Source organism: Hakea prostrata, chromosome 3, assembly GCF_041222555.1.
Source record: "Hakea prostrata isolate BN-2017 chromosome 3, UWA_Hpros_2, whole genome shotgun sequence".
In the NCBI taxonomy this organism is placed as follows: Eukaryota; Viridiplantae; Streptophyta; class Magnoliopsida; order Proteales; family Proteaceae; genus Hakea; species Hakea prostrata.
Genome location: NC_142602.1, coordinates 71370534 through 71386568, shown reverse-complemented (window position 1 = coordinate 71386568; position 16035 = coordinate 71370534). Strand labels below are relative to the sequence as shown.

General features: G+C 39.2%; 1 protein-coding gene across 4 annotated transcripts in view; it reads right to left on the bottom strand.

The window, feature by feature from the left end:
• Positions 1-16035, bottom strand: part of LOC149022956 (E3 ubiquitin-protein ligase PRT1-like) — a 101766-nt gene that overhangs the window by 13044 nt on the left and 72687 nt on the right. Inside the window, exon 7 of one of the 4 annotated variants that reach the window (XM_089150848.1) lies at positions 1730-1802. The exons of the other annotated variants lie outside the window; for them this stretch is intronic. Within the exon in view, the coding sequence (XP_089006974.1) occupies positions 1730-1802 (73 nt within the window). The remainder of the gene's footprint in view (positions 1-1729; positions 1803-16035) is intronic. 4 annotated transcript variants of the gene reach the window in all.

Below are 16035 nucleotides of genomic sequence, written 5' to 3'. Positions count from 1 at the left end.
TTGAGGGAAACTCAAGTTTTGACCAGGTGAAAATGGGAAACCTAGGTGCAAAACTGAGAAATTTTGAGGAAACTTTGGACTTTTTGGTGTAAGTTTTGATAGGTTTTAGGGAGTATTTTAGGGTGAGACTCTGCATTTAAGCTAATTAGAGTATAAAGAACACATTGGCACATGCATTTTGCTAAAAAAGTCAATGTAGATATGTCATTCAATGTACATAATATCAATGTAGAGTTGTCTGAGAAATACACTATAAACTTAACTACTTAAGTACATAACATTCAATATATAACTTCTAAGTTCAATTGAAAATATCAAATAAACTCGAAACATCAAATGCATAGACATCCCATGACATGTGATGCTTATGGTTGTCGAGGTAATCGACTACTGCAGCTCTATAGGTCTGGTCATCAACATGCAAAAGATTTCTAATATGAGGGAATACGCAGTATAGATAAGGAAGTCCTGATTCAACCTCAGGGGGTAGGGGTTGAGGTTGCACGCTGAAGATCTGCTCCATAAACGTCTATGCCTCTGAGTTAGCATCCATATAAGTTGCACCCCGTGCATGTATACCATACTCTGTCCGACCACTGAATAATACATTTTAGTTTGTTCCACTAGTGTATGTCTCCCATAATCCTGAGGAAACCTATGACGATAAAATGCATGGCCATAAGCTCCAGAAGAAGATGCAACACTCTCCATACCACTCTTGTACGAGTGGGGATTTGCTGCTACTGGTATCCAGTATCCAGCCGTGAAGCCTCTTGACTTATCTAGACTCATAGATCCCATAGAGCTTGCCAAGCTATTCAAATTCGTGGGATGGTAAGACCTGTACAATGAGGTGTCATCCTCATACCCATGTCTATATTGCTTCCCTTTCCCCTTTAGACTGTAGGTGGAAGTACGACATCGAGATGTTGGCGGACCATGATCGGCATCTTAGGTAGTGTGGCTGAACTGAGTCTCCCCCGTGAACCTCAATGGCCCTCCCTGTCTCGACTCTCAACCTGTCCATTGCTAGCTCTAGTGGTAGTGGTCTCTCTCTAGGATCAGCTGAATATTGATCACCAGGTCCATTATCATCATCATCAACATCATTATCCTGTGCCTGAGTAACATCATCATCATCATCATCTGACCACAAAATATTATTCTCCACTGACACTAGATGCACCGAGGTGTGGTACAAAAGGACGGCTAAGCTCAGTGTGCACTCCCATTTGTGGCCAAGAACTCATCCACATTAGCTCCCGTCTCTCATGCAATTTGACTTTTGGGTCGACCTCCCACCTCATCCAACGGTGGCTCTTTGACCCACTCAAATAGGGGGTCCTCCTCCTCATCACCATCAATAGCAAAGATGTTAGCCAACTTAATCTTGTCCCCATTACCTCGATCCTGACTTAGCTTAATGTGCTCCTCTCTCAACCTCATATTATAGTGAACATATACAAAATCCTCTAGCCGCTTCACCCCAAAAAAGTTCCGCCTCATAGAATGTATCAAATTGAATGTGCCCCAGTTACGCTCGTAGCTGATGGCAAAAGATGTCTAGGAGAGCACTTTAACTGCAATATTAATTAAGTACTCCGAGTCTAACTCGTATTGTAGCCACCACTTAGCTTCAAGAAACATAACCCACCAAATTAACAACACTAAAAATAAATTGTGTAAAAAACTCAAATTAAGTACCTAAGACTTAAACTAAGTGACTAACTAGAAGTGATGTTCTCCCGAGCCTGAATAGCCACTGAGCGACCGAAGCTACCAACATCTTTAAAAGCCTTGAACTACAATAAATAATTACAATGTTAGTATAAAAAACAAGTAATTATCTTAAGTACTAGACTACTAGTCTCTTACAAGTCACAATCTTACCTTGTTATTAATTAATGCTTGTTTCGCTGGATCCGGTTCCTACCTTTCCACTACTTGTTGGACTACCCGAATCAAGTTTGTCCTCATCCCAAGTTCTTAACTATAGTGGTACATGGGATTCAAATAATAGGCTATCAAACAAGCCAACAAATGAGATGGTAAGAAACTACACAACAACATAATAAGTATTAATTATTAAGCAATAAGTTGCAAAATTTAATAACTTTCAACTCATCAGCCAAATGCAATGGATGTTGCAACTGCCTCTCCCACCTCTCCTGGATGATATCAAGGAATTTCTAGTTGTCCTTAGGATATATACCTTCCTAACCATCTCCTTCATCATCTCCACTGTAGTTTATATATGTGGTAAAGTTCGTTTCTTTTGTTGATCCACCAACTTCAAGACTGTCACCATAGGGTCTAGAAGCTTCACAACAACTTTTAGATTTGCCCTAGAAGCTATCACTAGATATGGTGGCCTATGATGCTCTCCTTGACGGTGAATTTGACTAGGGCCAATCAAACCACACTAGCGATGCAAACATCGCACGTAAGTGGTTTTTCTTCTTCTCAAAACTCTTCAAGGCAATCCAATTTGTAGCAAATCTTATGACCCCAGGCGACACCAAGTCACCACCACATATCCTCCTCAACGTATCCAATGCATTTCCATGGTTATATATGAATGTGGTCATATGTCGAGCCCGTTGAACAACCTTCCTCACAAATTTGAATTGCCCCATGTGTTTCAGTATCAAATCAATACAATATGCTACACAAGGAGTCTAAAAGAGCCTTTAGTTGGGATTCTCCATCAACTTCATCCCAGCCTTTTTGAAATTGGAGCCATTATCAGTCACAATCTGCACCACGTGCTTGATTCCAACCTCTTTCACCCCACACTTTAGCAACCCATATATGTATTTTGCATCCTTCTTGTGCCGGATGCATCAAAAGGTTGAGGAACACTGTCCTCCTATCACAATTCAACATAAAATTGATGATAAACTGTCTAGTAAGATCAATCCAACCATCACACTTCACCGTCACCCCATAGTGCCTCCAGGTCGGCTTAAGACCATCAATGTAGGTCTTCAAGTCTTCCTTATGCCGTGGGAGATATACATTATATATCTCATATGGGTTTGGCCCAACCACCCCATGTCCAGCACCACTAAGTTCATCCACCATTGCCTTATAATAAGGACCTTGTGCAGCATTTGCAGGAACACTATGATATTAATGCCCACTTAGAAAAGGCCATCCCCACCTTCTCCTTCACATTACCCCACATATGCTTTAATTTCTTTTGTTTTGTCTATGGCCTCCCAAACAAGTCAAGATTAGTGTGTAGTATGTGCACATTAGGATCTTTGGCAATGGGTCTAGAAGTAGCAGATGTGGCATTGGGTTTAGGTGCAGCAGATGTGGCAATAGGTTGAGGCTGTGGGCCCATGGTAAGGGAGCTGACTCTATGACACTCTGGCCCCTCCTCATACTGGAGCTGCCTCTGCTTGCCCTCTCAAAATTTGGATCTTTAGATGACCTTGCACCCATAGCCCTCTGTGTCCTTCTGATCTCATCAAGTCTATGAGACTCCCTCTTATCTTGAGTACTCTCTCCATCTCTGGCTTTGGGAATGATGCATCATCTGGATCCACATTCTGCTCTCCCACCTCCTTTAAGCATGCTGTCTGGAACTCATCCTTCTTTGCCTTCTTCTTTACCCTCTTCTCTTACCCTCCTCTCACACATTTTTCCATTGCCACTTTAACTTCATAAAGGACATTAGGGCATCCAACCACATTGCGGTCTCCTCCTGCTAGATGGATCTTCAGTCAAGTGGCCCCACCTGATCCAATCTTTTTCAAACAATATTTACACTCTGACTTCTTCCTGTCATCTATCAGAGGCCTACCATGTTGCCAAGCTATGTCTGACATGGTGTTTTTGAGTCTCTGACTCAAAAGTTTGTGCCTGATACATATATAATAATCATCATTAAAACACAAATCCAACATTTTAAAGACACTAAACACACATTAATTGTTAACTAAGGTATTCACAAACATTTGAATTTTTTTTCCTAATTAAAATTATTTTTATAATTATTATTAAATACAAGAAAAATCAGAGAACATTGTAAAAAACTTAAAAAATCAGATTCAATCAATTACTTATGTAAATCTACCTATTAGAGACAACATATAATAATTTCAACTAAATCCAACATCGTTTGAGCATGAAGCAAATAAAAAATGTAAATTTTTAGGTATTTTTTAAAATCAGAAAAATAAAAAAATAGTAGAACACTTAAAAATCAGATTCAATCAATTACATTTGTAAATCTACCTATTAGAGACAATACATAATAAATTCAACTCAATCCAACAACAACCACTTGTAAATCTATATACTAGAGACCATGGAAAAAAAATTTCAAAACATTCCAACACCATTTGACCATGAAAGAAAGGAAAAAATAAAAAAATAGGAAAAACTTAAGTTACCTTGCAACAAAGCTTGAAACAGTGAAATAATCTACCAAGAAGGGCCAAAATCAACAAGGAGTGCTTAAAAAGGCTCGAAATGATCCAAAACCATGAAAAATAAAGTTGAAATCTGGGGGAAGATGAGGTCGAAACTTCCCTCTTCTGCCCTGTTTTCACGCTTGAAACTCTACTTTCGTGCCATAAAAGAGACTTTTATAAAACTTGGCTGGTTCAGTTCATATTTCGACCTAATGTCAAAATTTTGACAGTTTTGACCCATGATCCAACCGGTTTGTTTCTTCTTTCAACCCAATGTCGAAATTTCAGTGGTTTCGATCGAATTTCAATTGAATCTTGGGACTTTTTTTAGTCCCCAAGTTTTTCGTTTTGAGGTTCAAAAAATGCTAAATTTCGGTCAAAGGTGACCGAAACAAAATCCCATACGAAATTAAGAAGTCTAAAGTTTTGACCAAAACTTAGCTTATAAAAGGCAAGAGGGTCAAAATCTCGCCCACCTTGAGCGAAATTTTGAGCCTCTGGTTCTGAGTGCTATTTCTTCATTCTAGCTCTGCTTTTTTCCCTATTTGAGTCGATCTTCATCATCTTCTGCGTGTTTTTCCATGGTACTTGCCGGCAAACGCATGAATCCAGTGGCGTTTCAGTCAAATCTTGAAGTTTTGCATCTCAGAGGTAACCATTCTTCTCCAAACTGTATTTGTTTTCCAAAATGGATGATGCTAGAAAGTTGTCAAATGTGTATATGTTGAACACTATGGGCCCATCTATAAAGTGGATTATTTATTTATTTTCAGATGTCAAAAAATGTATTTTCCTACCCATAAAATGTAAAAAATACATATGATATTATGTCTTTTATGGTGATATAATAAATATATGTTGAACTCCATTGGTCGATCTATGATCCCATGGAGTCGAAATATATTTCTAGCCAATAAAAAATTATTAAATATTTATAAAGAAAAATATGAAAAATCAGGAAAAATGTTTTGAAAATTATTTTCAAATATGGAATGGCTCTCTATATGTTTTTAAAGTGTTGCGCATATGGTTTCATTGCTGGTTTTGCTATGAGAAGCTAATTTTCTTGCCAAAAAATTTTAAAAATCATTTTATATTTAAGAGAAGTATGTGGGCAAGGGAAAAATGACTAGTTAGGTACATAATTGTTTCTTTGTCTAGAAAAAATTATTTTGATGTTGTTTAGTGACTTATGTAATCATTTTGTATGCAACAGTGATCATATCTAGGAGTATGAGGCAATTAGGATCACAGTCAGAAGCATGGGGAGGGTGGTTCGTAGCCATAGGGTAGAGAGCAGGTCAGAGAATAGACACAGGGACAAGTTACATGCACAACCTGTTGCTCCCAGAGGAGGGAGGCTTGGCCTTGCATGGCAGTATTGTACGGTGATTGACGATAATAAAGCGAGGACACAATGGAATTCCCGCGGCCGGAGATTTTTGAGTGGGGGCATTAGTAGGTTTAAGGCACAACTCACCAACAATTCTTTGGACGTTTAGAAGTGCACCAATGGGCTAGCAGAGGTAGCGAAAGCAATGAGGGAGAGTTAGAGAAGAGGATCGGGAAGAGGAAAGTAAAAAAGCAGAGAGTGGCTAGAGCACTGGATGAGGTGTTGAGGGGCTCTTTTGCATACATCGTTGATTCTAATAGGGAGGATGAAGTTGATCCCATCGATGTATATATAGAGAGGAGGCCAGGGAGTTGAGGCAGACGGTAGTAGATAGCAGGGCATCACACCATATGGAGTAGGAGGGGGGCAGAGCTAGAGCTATAAGGGCTGGTCCGTCTCCCGTTGCATGGGTTGGACCATATAGGTTAGGGGGTGGTATTTTTGGCATGTTCAAGAGGTCACAGAGTCAGAGGGGTGCTCCTTCCACAATAGGTTTCCCACATGGCAAAATAGATCTTTTGTAATACCACTCCAGCCAACACAGCATAGGGCTCGATTATTAGTCCATGAAGACACGATCACAGAGGCAGGTCCTAGTTACCACGGCCCCAACCATTATGAGGTGATGAACAAATACCTCACACAAAAAAAGGAGTTAGAGAGTTACATTGGGCAAATACGACCCTTTTAGGAGATGTATGGAGTCACCATTATGTTTAATGGATGGATTGGTCCCCAAAAAAAGTCCATCATCAACGTTGTAGTGTATTGCAATAGGAAGACCATCTTCTTAAGATATGTGGTGGGTTCTTCATGGCTCAAGTGCAAAAACCTCGGGAACGTGGGGATCAAGGTCCTCTTGCAGACTTGCTCCGCCTCTAGATGCAAAAGGAACTATTGGAGCACATTTAACTTGATCCACTCAAAGAGGTGGAACATATTATGATCCCAATGCCTAAAGGATCTTGTGTTCGTCCACTACAATCTCAAATTGAAGATCCATCACATAAAGAGCCATGTGGAGAGTCAGGGGAAGTAAGAGACCATCAACCTCACGGATATCTTTTAAGTTGGCTTAGATCATGAGGACACCCTATTGATTGGGTGAAGGGGTGAGATGGTATTGGACCAACTTGGAGGGAGGCCTGACCCAGAGATTGCTTGTCATACGGGTGTTAATGCCTATGCATTAATGGCTAACGAGAGTTAGGTAATACACAGGAGGCAGCTGGTATTCTTGACAAGGATTGGATGATGGCCCTACGTTATGATGATGATATGCCTTTCAGATATGCACATGATCTCTATGAGACCTTGGCTCCATGTCAGACTCAGCAGGATGATGATGATGGTGGTGGTGGGCTTCTAGAGCCTAGGGTGGTTCCACTATTGGAGTCACAGCCGCCCCCATAAGATTCACCGAGGATAAGGACTAAGGTGGTATGTGTCGTCATAGGAGCAAGGGCTCCACGTCTAGGGGTACTTACACCAAAGGGCCTCGTGGCCACTTCTATCCATTGAGCCAAAGGGACATTGATATGACTAGCTTAGCAGACTCAATGGGATTGATGAGCTTGGATGGCAAGAAGAGTATGGACATACCATAAGGGCTTATGGGCCTGGCTACGGATATGGGTATCTAGGATATGGATATAAGGGAGCGTAAGGTGGAGCATATGGTGAAGCACATGGTGGGGCATATGTTGGTCAATTGCGTATGGTGGCTCATTTGTTGATTCGAGTGGTATGTCTGCATATAGATATGGGGATAGATTAGGCAGTCATTTGTGAACTCTATCTTTGGCTATCCATCAAGGCCACCAGCAGTACCAGTTGCGATGTCACAAAGAGATTCAGGTGATGTTGAAATTAATCCAAGCACTTGGTGGCCACGGGGCAGCAATCCTTACCCTTATGACACTTTCTTTAAGATGGGTTGGCTATTTAATGAGGATGATGCCTTACTATAGAAGAGTTGTTGCTGACTATATGGAGCATTATATGAGTTTGATGGCATAGGTTGAGTATGTCCACTATTCACAGAGGCGGAGCTATCTAGGTGAGGCGATGGAACCACAATGCCAAAGTAGCTATTATTAGGTTCAAGTAGGTGTGTATTGCAATTTACAATTCATTCATATATTGTTATGTTATATGCTTATACTATTTTAATTGTGTACTACTAACTTGTGTATATTAAATTTAAGTGTTGTCTTTTTTGTTGCATTTAAATGAAAATCTTGGTGTTCGTTTGTATGAAATCCATATTTGCATTTGTTAAAATTCATGTTCTAGATTTCCAGTTTTGCCTGCATATAGCCGGGTATGTGCCGATCAAGAACACCACTTTGGGTTAGGTTTTAGGCAAAAATAAAACTCCTAGTGTGTTGATTGAGCTCAAATTAGGGGGACATTGAAAACTAGGCCAAAATAACTTTAAAAAATCCCACCAAAATTTATGGTCGAAATACAAAAAAAAAAAAAAATCGAGGTGAAAATTTCTTTGGATTAGATCGAACTATACATGGACTCTACTGTCATGACTTGTTGATTTTCCCCATTAAGCCTGAGTTAGGTAGGAGATTTATGAAAATGGAGATTGTAAAGGAAATTCGGGACAGTATCTCCAAGACATTTGATCAAATGGGTGATTCAGCAAATGTTTATCAAAGCCTTTAATAAGTTATCACTAGGAAATAGGGTGACTAAAGCATAGCTGACTATTATAACACCGTAAACTGGATTTTGGAAGGATTATGATAAAGGATCTTGTTGTGAAACACAATGTTTGGCAGAATGGCTTATGGATCAATGATCTCAAGCCCTCTATTTATCATTAAGTGGAAAGTACACTATTACCAGGAATAGAATTTTACATGAATACAAACTCTAATTTAACTCCTATACAAACTCTAATTGAACTCCTACTAGAATCCAACACTCCCCCTCAAGTTGAGGCATAGATATTAGTCATGCCCAACTTGCCTATAATAAGAAGGAAATCTCTTTCTTTCAAACCCTTAGTGAAAACATCTGCTACTTGGTCTCCAGATCTTACAAAAGGCATGCAGATAAGCCCTTGTTCCAACTTTCCTTTGACAAAAAACCTGTCAATTTCAATGTGCTTAGTTCAATCATGTTGCACTGGATTATTAACAATACTAATAGCAGCCTTGTCACAATATAACATCATAGGGTTTGGAACTTGGACTCCAATATCTTGCAGCAAGCTTTTCAACCATAGTAGCTCACAAACTCCACGAACCATAGCTATATATTCAGCTTCGGTACTAGATAAAACTACCACATTCTGTTTCTTACTTCTCCAAGTAACTAGATTACCTCCAACAAAGGTACAGTAACCTGAAATTGACTTTCTGTTTGGAGATCCAGCCCAATCTGCATTAGTGTATGATTCTACTTTTAGATTATCAGTGGGTGATAGAAGTATTCCTTTTCTAGGAGTTCCCTTCAAATACTGTAGTATTCTGGTAACAGCCTTCATATGAGCTAAATACGGATCATACATGAATTGGCTCACTATCCCTATAGCATAAGCGATGTCTGGCCTGGTGTGGGACAAGTAAATAAGCTTCCCTACCAGCCTTTGGTATCTTCCTTTGTCCACTTGTTCTCCCTCTTTTTCTTTAAGTTTAGCTCCAGCTTCAATAGGGGTATCAACTGCTTTACACCCCAACATTCCCACTTCTGATAATAAATCTAGGACATACTTTCTTTGGGATATGACTATACCTTTCTTTGATCGAGCAACCTCAATCCCTAAGAAATACTGTAACTTCCCTAGATCTTTAATTTCAAACTCTCTGCCAAGAAAGTCCTTCAACTTTTGAATTTCTTCACCATCATTCCCTGTGATGACTATATCGTCTACATAGACAATAAGAAGTGTGATGTTAGTACCTGACTTCTTAACAAATAGTGTATGATCAGCATTGCTTTGCTTGTACCCAATAGAAGTCATTGCCTTCAGGAGGCGTCCAAACCAACATCTAGGAGACTGTTTTAACCCATAAATGACCTCTTCAACAGACAAACTTTCCCTGCAGTATTGTCATCGGAGAAACCATGTGGGATTTCCATATAGACTTCTTCCGCTAACTCCCAATGTAAGAAGGCATTCTTTACGTTTAGTTGGTGCAAGTTATAGTCTCTGTTCACAGCTACGGACAACAAAACTTTGACAGTGTTTAGTTTCGCAATAGGGGCAAAAGTCTCCTGATAATGAATCCCATAGGTCTGAGTAAACCCCTTTGCAACTAGTCTACCTTTCAACTTGTTGACTAATCCATCCATATTTTGTTTAATTACAAATACCCATTTGCAGCCCACTGGTTTTTTTCCTGGAGGTAGTGTAACCAGCTCCCAAGTGTCATTTTTCTTCATTGCCTGCATTTCCTCTACCATAGTTGCCTTCCATTTCTTATCAGCATAGGCTTCCTGACAACTTTTAGGAACAGATACAGATTACAGAGATGATATAAAAGCACAGTAGGAGTCAGACAAAGAGTTATGAGAAACATATTTTGCTATGAGATGTTGAGTACAAGATCTGACTCCTTTTCTAATAACAATAGGAAGATCAAAAGAAGATACCTTTAGGGGAACAGTAGAATCTGATTCTGGAGCAGGAGACGGAAGTGGTAACATATCACCTTTCTCCACCTGCTTTAGCCGGTTGTAATTCTTCCTCTGATAAGTCTGAACCTCCTTATTCTGGTCCATCGGGTTTTGAAAGACTTAAACAGTTTGTCTCACAGGAGTGGTTTCCCCTGGCTATGTTCTTCACACGGTTCAAAAAACGAAGGAGGAGGATTAGAGTCCTCAGGTATACTAGCAGAAGTCTCCCCTTATCAGGAAACTCTTTTGGGACTCTTAAGTTGTGTTGGTGTGTGATAGGAAGATCAAGAGTCAGAAAAAACCTCTTCTCTAGGACTCTCCCCTTGGAGAGGTGTATAATAAGGGCAAGACTTATTAAAAATTACATCCATGGATACAATGGTTTTCCTAGAAGGAGGATGATAACATTTGTACCTTTTCTCAGTAGTAGAATACCCAAAAAATATGCAGCGTAGGCCGCGGGGAGCTAGCTTACTTTGGTGGGCGATGATTCTGGAATAACACACACATCCAAAAATCTTTGGGGGAATAATAAAGAAATAGGCTCCCTGAAGAATCTCATTAGGACATTTAAAACCAAGTATCCTATTAGGCATCCTATTCATAAGGTAAGAAACTGTGAGTATAGCATCACTCCAGTATTGGTCAGGTATATTCATAGCAATCATAATGGAACGGGCTATCTCTAAGAGATGTCGATTCTTCCTTTCGGCAACTCCATTTTGGGCAGCCGTATCAACACAACTGGTCTGGTGTATTATGCTAGAGTCAAAGAGATATCTCTGAAATTCACCATCAATATACTATGTGCCATTGTCACTGCGAAGGATCTTCACAGTGGCATTGAACTAAGTTTTAATCATATTATGAAAACCACGAAAATATTGTAAAACCTCATTTTTTTGTTTTAAAAGATAAATCCATGTAGAACAAAAGTGACAATCAATAAAAGTAACAAAGTACATATGGCTAGTAATAGACACGTCGGCAGGGACCCCACACATCAGTATGAATTAGCATAAAAGGAATAGTTTTTCTATTATGAAGAGAAGGCAAATAAGTAGAACGAGTCTGCTACGCAAAAATGCAAGCTTCACAAAAAAACCATCCTCATTACAAAAAGAAACTAAATCAGGAAATATTTTCTTAAGAGTTCCTAGAGAGGGGTGACCTAGCCTACAGTGCCACTGACAAAGGTCTGATATTACCGAATGGACCTAATTAGAAGATGTAGTCAGAGCATAAGTAGATCCTTCAATCGGCTCGAGCAAATAAAGTCCATTGTCTAGTTTACCATGTCCAATCTCCTTCCCCGTGACCAAATCCTGGAAGACACAGTAAGATGGGAAAAATGTCACTTTACAATTCAAGTCATATGTAAGACTATTGATAGAGAGCAAGTTAGTAGAGAAAGAGGGAACATGTAAAATTTTAGACAAAGAAAGTGATGGAGAATGTTAAATGGTCCCTTTTCCAGCAATGGAAGAATAAGAGCCATCAACAATTCGAACTTTATCCTTTCCAAAAGTTGGAGAATATTGTAAGAAAAAGGAGGATAAACCTGTCATATGATCTGTGGCTTCTGTATCAAAAATCCAAGGAGTAGAAACTGAAGAAACTTGGAAGCCTGTAAAAGGTTTACCTGAAGTAGCAAGGTAGGAGTTGGTTTGGTTAGTAGAGGAATCAGTGGTAGATGCTGTACAAACAGTAGAAGATTGCAGAATACGTTGCAGAGTAGCTAACTCCTCCTGTGAAAGACCAACGTCTGCAGAGGGTGTTGTGGAAACTGTCTCAGAAATATGAGCTTTCGGTTTTCCTCTTTTTGGTGCTATTTTTTGCTCAAAATCAGCAGGCTTCCCATGGAGCTTCCAACAATTAACCTTGGTATGATATGGTTTGTGACAGTGTTCACACTTGACAATCTACTTAGTTGAATTAGATTTAGTACTAACAGACTGTAAGGCTGATTTCTCCACAATAGGAGTATGAAGTATGGTTAATCGACGGCTTTCCTCACACTGAACAAGTGCATAAGACTATTCTAGTGTCGGAAAGGGAGAACGACTTAATACTTACACTCTGATCTGATCATACTCCACATTCAAACCTGCCAAGAAGTCATATACCAAAATCTTATCAATTTGCTTCCTATAAGTAGTCACATCATCTGGATTAGTAGGGTAATAATCCCCATAATGATCTAACTCCTGCCAAAGAGAGCACAACTCAGCATAATATTGGGTTACAATCAATTCCTTTGGGTATTCTCATGAAGCTTCTTTCGTAGCTCACAAACCTGTGCATCATTCCCCAACTTGTCCATAGGTTTCAGTAGTAGCCTTCCATATTTGGGCTGCAGTATCAAGTAATAGGTATCCACGGACAATAGTTGGATTCAGATTCAAGGAATGACATAATAAAAGAGTCATTCGAGATCCATTTATCCTGTAAAACACCTATGGTAGTAGGTTTGATAGTGGTGCCCTTAATGTGTCCAACAAGTCCTCTTCCAACAATAGTTAGGTAAACAGATTGAGACTAGATCAAATAATTTGTTCCATCAAATCTTACCGAAAGAGGATGAAGAGTGGGGTAATGTTCAGATCCAGTGGGAGCAGTAGTGCCATCGATGGTTGCCATGTTGAAAGAATTTTCTACAATTCTTCAGTCTTCACCTCTTCAAAGTAACTGAAATGCCGCAAAATGCAATAGCCAAACCACCCAAAAGAATAATAGAATTCAAAAAATGCTTATAAAGAATATCCCCCTCTTTTTTTTTTTTTTTTTTTTGAACTTTAGAAAATTATAATAAGCCCCTGAAAAACTGAAAATTACAATTAAGTCCTTGGAATTTTGGAAAGTGATAATAAGGTCCCTAAAAATATACAAAAAATTGCACATAAGTCCCTGAAACTATGTAACTTTTCAAATAGGCCCCTTAACAAATATGAAATTATGCATAACTCCCTACAATTATGCTAATTTACTAATAGGTCATTGGAAGAATTCAAATTTACAAAATACACCCCCACAATCATCATTTTTCTGTTTTTATAGCCTACGGTAAATTTTGATCCATAGAAGAAATCCCCATGGACTAGTTTGGTTGACTAAGTTGTTTAATAAGATTATGAGCACAAGGAAAATGCCAGATGAATGGAGAAGCGTTGTGGTTCCAATTTACAAAAATTAAGGAGATATTCAAAGTTGTACATTATAGGGGCATTAAATTGATGAGCCATACGATAAAATTATGGGATAGAATAATTGAAACCCGTTTGAGACACTTAACTATAGTTATGGAGAACCAATTTGGGATTATGCTGGGAAGATCTACAACGGAGGCTATTTACCTAATTAGGAGACTTACGGAAAGGTATAAAGAATGTAGGAAAGACTTTCATATGGTATTTATTGACCTAGAAAAAACTTATGATAGAGTCCCTAGAACGTTAATTTGGCAAGTACTAGAGAAAAGAAGTGTTGCAAGTAAATATCTAGATATAGTTAAGGATATGTATGATGGTTCGGTGACTCGTGTTAGAACAGTGGGGGGACAAAGTAATGAATTCCCGATAACAATTGGGCTACATCAAGGGTCATCTTTAAGCTCATATCTATTTGCATTGGTAATGGATGAATTAACCAAAGACATTAAAGATGAGGTCCCCTGGTGTATGCTTTTTGCGGATGATATAGTATTGATTGATGAGACCCAAGTGAGGATTAATATCAAATTAGATTCATGTAGAGCAGCTTTGGAATCAAAAGGCTTTAAACTTAGTAGATCGAAGACAAAATATCTAGTTTGTAACTTTAGTCATGATCGGGCAGATGATGAGGTGGTGATACTTGACGATAAAAGAGATTCCTCAGAGTGATTGTTTTAGGAATCTAGGTTCAATCATAAGTAAAAGAGGTGATTTAGAGGATGAGGTTTCCCAAAGAATTAAAATAGGGTGGATGAAGTGGAGAGGTGCGTCCGGGCTCTAATGTGATCGGCGTATTCCATTAAAGCTTAAAGGAAAATTTTATACGACCAGCTATGATGTACGGTGCAAAGTGTTGGGCTGTTAAAAAGAATCATATAGATAAACTCAATGTAGTAGAAATGAGGATGCTAAGATGGATGAGTGGCAAAACTAGGATGGATAAGATAAGAAATGATCATATTCGAGTTGGCTTGGGAGTTGCTCCCATAAGTGATAAGCTTTGAGAAAGTCGTTTGAGGTGGCACGGCCACGTTCAACGGAGACCTATAAATACCCCTGTACGGAGAAGTGATATAATCCATATTGAAGGAACTAGAAGAGCTAGGGGTAGACCTAAGATAACCTTAGGAGAAGTGGTGAGAAAAGATATGTATAGCTTAGGCCTTGTATCTAGCATGGCCTCGAATAGAACTGATTGGAGGGCAAGAATCCATGTAGCCGACCCCATTTAGTTGGGACAAGGCTTATTGTTGTTGTTGTAAAGGAAATTCCAAGTCTAATAGAACTTCTACAGAATTGCGATCGCAGGGACTTCCGCAACTGAGTGAAACTTTACACCAGAAATTGAGAGAAAAAATAGGGTTAACTCACTCACTGTGTTAAGAATTTTAGGCGCAGGAAGCAGCAGCTGTAGCAGCAATGACGGTAGCAGCAGCAGATTTCAGTTCCGGCAGTCGCAGCAGCTGTAGCAGTAGTGACAGTAGCAGCAGCAGATTTCAGTCGGAACTGAAGAACTTCTGCGACAGTAGTAGCAGCAGATTTCAGTCGGAACTGAAGAACTTCTGCTTTCTCTCCCCTTTTTTTATTTTTCTCTTGATGGCGCAGGAAGCAGCTATAGATTTCTTGGAAAGAATCAGAAAATTGCTACCGGTTTGAAGAACTGCGATGGTTTTGAAAAAATCAAAGAATTGAAGAACTGCGATGGTTTTGAAAAAAATCAGAGAATTGAGATGGTTTGCGATGGGTTTGAAAAAAATTCAGAAGAAGGAGGTAGGTCTTCGTTTCGTTTTCCTAATCGAACTTAGGCTCTGATGCCATGTTGTGAAACACAATGTTTGGCAGAATGGCTTATGGATCAATGATCTCAAGCCCTCTATTTATAATTAAGTACACTATTACAAAGAATAGAATTTTACATGAATACAAACTCTAATTTAACTCCTATACAAACTCTAATTTAACTCCTAGTAGAATCCAACAGATCTCCATATTACCAATTCTGGAAATGACCAGAACTGAGGCAAAGGTGTATAGGACACTTGAAATTTTACTTACCGGGTTCCCAGAATTTGAGCAAATCCAACTACAAATTGTAGGGCAATCACATCTTCCATCCTTTGTTGAACAGTGTAACAACTTACAAAGTGAGGAGAATAGAAGAAAATCCATGGACACTCAACCTCCTGGGAGAGGTGCTCTAATATTCCCGTCCCCACAGCGATTTGCAAGGTGTAGTGAGAGGCCAAAGGCCAACTTGGGCTGAGATCAAGAAATATTCAACTGTGACATTGTGAAAAATTGGGGAACAGCAAAGACAAATGTTGGATTGTTCATGGGCAGCCCCCTGGTATGATTGGCAGATCCACTG